The 5,678-nt window shown below is 45.3% G+C and overlaps 1 protein-coding gene across 2 annotated transcripts in view; it reads left to right on the top strand.

Annotated features, from left to right (window-relative positions):
• The window catches only part of GRIPAP1 (GRIP1 associated protein 1), a 66,472-nt gene extending 63,665 nt beyond the window's left edge, over positions 1 to 2,807 (top strand). For both annotated transcript variants that reach the window (XM_042447970.1, XM_042447971.1), the window contains one exon: positions 1,625 to 2,807. In XM_042447970.1, coding sequence (XP_042303904.1) covers positions 1,625 to 1,717 — 93 coding nt within the window. In that variant the 3' untranslated portion in view covers positions 1,718 to 2,807. The remainder of the gene's footprint in view (positions 1 to 1,624) is intronic.
• Positions 2,808 to 5,678: the final 2,871 nt, after the last annotated feature.

Here is a 5,678-nt window from a genome sequence, read left to right on the forward strand (position 1 = left end):
ATAATTGTGTGCCCCCCCCCATTGTTTTTAAAGGATTCATGGAATCTAGGTGTGCTACCACCTGCAATGCCTCCGTATTCAGTGACAGTATACTTCAGAATCAAAAGCTGGAATAATGACATCTCCAAGAATCCTCTAGCTGGAAGGTTTTAGGGAATCAATCCCCCCCCCCCACACACACACACAATTCTACTTTGTTGTTGGGAACAGTCAGTAGGGGAAAGCCATCCTGTGCTCTCCTGTGTTTTGTGAGTTTCCCAAAGGTTCTTGGCTGCTGTTAGTAAAAGATTTCTAGATTTCTGGACCTAGAGAGACCTTTAGTGTGATCCAGGGAGGCAGTTATTCTGCTTGCCTGCGTTAATGGCTGGAGCACACACTGAGGCAAAAGGGACAGAGTCAGAGAGAGAGAGAGTGCCTGCCCCAATGAAAGACTTTGCAGTATACTGTGTGGTGTGTGTGTCCCCCCCCCCCCATTAGCTTGATGTAGAATCTGATCCTTCCAGTGCCCTAATGGAACAAGGGGACGAAAGAGTGATGTCAGCGGAAAGAGGAGGCTATTTATAGCTGCATCTGGATGGGGAGGGAATGGGGGTTGAAGCTGCTCCAGAGGACGGACTTCAAGGTTGGGGCTGCAAAGGATTGGTTAGTCTGGGACAGAGAGAGGATGCTGTCCTGGTGGAGGAAGGTTGCATTGGGTCTCAAGGCTGAGGGGCGATCTACATTATGCAGTCAGTGCAGGGATGTGCTGAGAAAGTAGAGGAGGAGAGGCAGTGTGGGGTTGGAGGGTAAATTAAGTATGGTGTGGCTGGGCTTGGCAGCAGCCTCTAAGGGGCACTGTGGAGCTGGGAAAGGACACTGTGCATGTTGAGGTGCTGCAGCAGGCATGCTGGGGTTGTGAGAGGTACCATTCAGTGGTTGCGTGTGAGGCAGGCAGGGAAGCTGAGCTCTCCAAGGCTTGGCCACACTGAAAGGAGGGTGTGATCTTGAGGGGCTTTAGATAAGGACCCCAGGTCTGCAAGGTGGGAGAGAGGGTCACTTGCATTCAGGATGTTTGCTACCAGAATATTGGCTCATTCTTTCCTTCCTTTAAGTCTCATTGATTGTGATTGGTGCGTTATCTGTTCCTTTCCAGACTTTTCCTTTGATGTGAAGCCCAGTGGTGATCAATGAGCAATTTTTAATTGGATAATGAATTGTTCTGTATGGATGATCACCGGCTTGGAACATTGTGTGTGTGTGTGTGTGTGTGTGTGTGTGTCTGTCTGTCTGTCTGTCTGTCTGTGTCCCTGCTTAGAGAAGAGAGTCAGTCCTTTCTGTTAGCTACATCAATTACTTTCCCAAAAAGCAGAGCTCTGAAAAGTGATTTTGGAGGGACTACAGCTTCCAGACTCCCCCAGCCAACATGGCCAGAAGCTGTGCTGACTGTCACATTGTGGGATCTGTAGTCCCCTGAAGTTTTTCCCCCCCCCAAACTCTGTTTGGCAACCCTGTGGGATACTGTCAGTGAGAGCAGAGAATAAGCCTGAGCAGTATCAGTCAGTCTCATTCTAACACCATGTCTCTTCTCTCTTTTTGGCTTCTTCCTTTCCCTGGTCCCTTCTTCTCCCTCCTTCCTTCCCCCCAGGATTTGGAAGTTCTGTCCCAGGAGATTGTCCGTCTCAGCAAGGAGTGTGTACCGTCCCCGGATGCTGAGCCTGCCTTGGATGATGCTGTCTGAGCTCAGTTCCGTCCTAGGACACCAACCCCTTTTGCTGTGCCCACGTCTGCATTGCTGGCATTGGGGGCTGGGGAAATAGTGGCATTTTCTGCCTCTTCCCCACCCACCCCTTGCACCCCTCCATTGGATCACTTCTTGTTTTATTTTGTGGAGGTGTTTTTAAGCCTCCCATCCTTTCTGTCTTTCCCCTTTCTTAATGCAACAAACGGTTTCTCCCTAAACCTCCTCTTTGTTGGCTGCCTGGCTCAGACCTTACCTGAGACAGATTTCTTTCTGCCAGGTCACACGCATGCTGGTTATGCTTTTGTTGGTTTCCTCTTGGGGCTCTGAAGCCTTTAAGAAGTACTGGTTGAAGCAGCCTTCCTGCTTTGGTGCACCTGGTGGGATGGAAGGCAAACTGCAATCTGGTTCTTAAGGTGGTCGCTTTCAAAATTCAAATCAGCACTGAATAACAGTGTTCCAGTCTGAAAAGCTGAGGATCCCTCCTGATGTTATTGGACTGCAGCTCCCATCATTCCTCACCACTGTCTGTCATGGCTCAGGACTATAGGAGTTACATCCAGCAAGAGATGGAGGTACCACACATTCCCCAGTCGCTCGAGGCCTCTCTTCCTTCATTTCTAGCCCTACAGGCTATAACTGTGATCCTTGTGTTTCATTCATTGCACCTCACTGCTGGTCTCTTGTTCTCCCACAGGCCTCATTTTGCATGCTTGGTCGGTCCCAGCTGTTGCTGCTGTTAATAAAGAGTTAAATATTATAGAGAAATATATATATATAAATATATATTTGCGATGATTCCCTCCCTCTGGATAGGACTGAACCCAAGCAGTGCAAACTCCTGTGTACATGCAGGAGGAGGAATTCCTGAGCTTTTACAAGGTTCCAGCTGCACTTTTTGTTGAGGGTGGCAGCGTGGGTGGGGGTGTTTATTTAACATTATCAATGACTTATACAAGGCTGTAATTATTGAGCAACTGATAATGCAAACAGTGATTTTGGGGGAAGGGGGATTGGCTCTACCTCTGTGTTGTCCTTGCTTTGAGAAGATGGGGTGAAATGGGATTAAACGTCCATCTTTTGAAGTCTGTGCCAGGCTTCTGGCCTCTGAATTCATGGTGAATGAATACACAGATGTACTGCTGAGTGAGAGAGAGAGAGAATGTATGAGAGAGAGAGATGAATGATCCAAAGTTGGAAAGCTTAGATCTTCCTTTCTTTCTTTGGTAGTACTGCTCCCAGGTCTTCCAGCCAGAATGGGCAATGGCTGGTGTGTTTGAGAAATGTTCAAAAACACCTTCCCAGATTTTTCTATTATTGTATTTCATTATGTTTACTTATATCCCACTTTTTCCTTAAAATTGGGACTCAGGGCATTTTACAATTTCAGAGAACAGTAGAATTAAAATTGTACCAGAGAATATTAAATAAAATTAAACTATTACAATATTAAAACAGATCACTTGTTAAAACAATAAAATACAGTTTAAAAAGATAAAAGCACTTAAACACAATACACTGAACACCCCCAGCCCATTCTATAAAAACTCTTAATTCTCTCTACAATGTAAGAATGATGAAGATTCTTGTTCTTGGGCCCACATGCAAATACCCACAGCTTGCCTGCCTTGCAAGCCAACGCTGACACACTGAATTATACCTCCATACACACACATACACACAGTGCTTTTCTTTAGGAAGGAACTCGGAACATCTCAGATCATGGATTGTCACACTTCACAGCAGCCAGCCCAGCCTGACTGAAACAAAGCCACAGTGGTGTTTTGCTCATGGTCTCTTCCAGTTCTTTTGAACTGGAAGGGTGGAAGCTGGGCCTTCCAAGTGTGTTTGTGTGCTATTCCCTAATGGGAACTGCTCCATAAAAATACAAAGCCTCTCGACTCTGGTGTGAAAGAAGGAAGGTGAGACTTGAGCCCCACAACTGCACAGTTTCAGGGCAACCCTTTTAGCTCAACTGCTTTGCCATTGGGGAAAAACATCTTTTGCTTCTTAGAAGCAGGTTTCCAGTAAAAAAAAAAAAAAATCCTTTGAAAAGTAGGATGAATAGAGGAGAATTGGGTTTAAAGCTAAATTGGCTATTTATTTGTTTTACTAGTGTTCGGATAGGGGGCAGCTCTTCATTTTTGTTATTTCCAGAATCAAGATCGTATGGAACAAGAGTACCTCTGACCATGTGCAGGTTATATATTTTTTCCAAAAACCTTTTGTAACTAACCCCAACACTGATAAGGTGTCTACAGAATATGTGCTATTTGTGCAGTCTTGAGGTCTCTTCTTGTCTAATTAGAAATGAATGGCTAGGAAAGTAGTTACGGAGAAGTGAATGAGCTATGTATTCTCAGTCATTTGAAGCTTTCCCCAGTCCTTCTCTGACAGTTGAGTTTACATCAACCAGTCCTAATGCTGTCATGTATTCTTTTGAACCATGAGAGCTAGCATCTTGCTTGGTTTCTCATAGATCAGGAGAGGAACAGGAAGAGAGACTGTCAGTTTCCAGCAGTGACAGACGTAGGTTACCCACCAGTACTTTAACTGGTGTTCAGAATCCAGTCCTTCTTTCAAGGGCCAAATGCATTTCACCCTCCCTTCACCCACAAAGTCTGGCTTTCACATGATGAAACCCAAGTGCTTGAGTGTTCTCTGATTCTCTCCTTCGTGCTTTTTTCCCCCTTCCACTGCTTAAGACGCCCCCGAGAATCTAAATAAAACTGGGCCTTTGATGTGGGGGAACAATAACAATGAAATATTTATCTGTGCATCAGGGATGTAGTGACATTCCAACAAGCGGTGTTGCCAGCTGCACTTGAGACAAAAATTGTACTGGTTGTATGCTTCCTTTCTCACTGTGCACACAAGCAAAATACTAATTTTCACTGTTAGGTTATTGTTAAAACACACGCACACACACCTCTATTCATTATGTTCTTTCACCACTGTACCACCCTAAATATAACCTCATTTGATTTGGGAAGCTCATTGGTTGGTACATGGATGGGGAGACCACCAACGAGTGAACCATATGCCTTCAAATTGCCTTATGGTGACCCCATGAATTTCATAGAGCTTTCTTAGGCAAAGAATACTCAGAGGTGGTTTTGTCAGCTGCTTCCTTTGAAATGCCTGCTGGCCTCCCATTCAAGTTCCAACCAGACTTTATCTTGCTTAGCTTCTGACATCAGAGTATGCCTTCAGGGTATTTTTTTGTTATTAACTGCCCTCAAGTTGACCATGATGCATGGTGACCCTGTGGATGAGACATCTCAAGACCCTCTGATATTCACTGCTCTGCTTAGGTCCTGCAAACTCAGGCCTGTGGTTTCCCTGATTGAGTCCATCCATCTGATGTACAGCCTTCCTCTCTTTCTACTACCCCCCTGTCTTTCCCAGCTTTATTGTCTTTTCTAGTGAGTCCTGTTTTCTCATGAGATGGCCAAATACAGCAGCCTCATCCCTGCCAGCTGAGCCCTGGTGGCGCAGTGGTTAAATGCCTGTACTGCAGCCACTCACTCACAAACCATAATGTTGCGAGTTCAGTACCAGCCAGGGCTCAAGCTCGACTCAGGCTTGCATCCTTCTGAAGTCGCTAAAATGAATACCCAGCTTGTTGGGGGGCAATTAGTTTACAGTTGTAAACCACTTAGATACTGCTTCGGTGGTATTAAGTGGTGTATAACAGAAGCTGATATAGCTGCTATTACTCAACTTAGTCATCTTGGCTTCCAGGAGAATTCAGGCCTGATTTATTCTAGGACCGATTTGTTGGTCTCAGTGCAAGATTTGTTAGTTGTCATGAAAGTCACAGGGTTCTGCTATTTTGTTTGGTTTGTTTGCTTTTGCTGGAGAATATGCACTACTTGCGAGTTGCACAGGATTACAAGTTATAGAGAAGTGGTTCATAGTTAGTGGTCCATGGACCCCCCAGGGGGCTGTGATATTCTCA

Source organism: Sceloporus undulatus, chromosome 2, assembly GCF_019175285.1.
Source record: "Sceloporus undulatus isolate JIND9_A2432 ecotype Alabama chromosome 2, SceUnd_v1.1, whole genome shotgun sequence".
Taxonomy (NCBI): Eukaryota; Metazoa; Chordata; class Lepidosauria; order Squamata; family Phrynosomatidae; genus Sceloporus; species Sceloporus undulatus.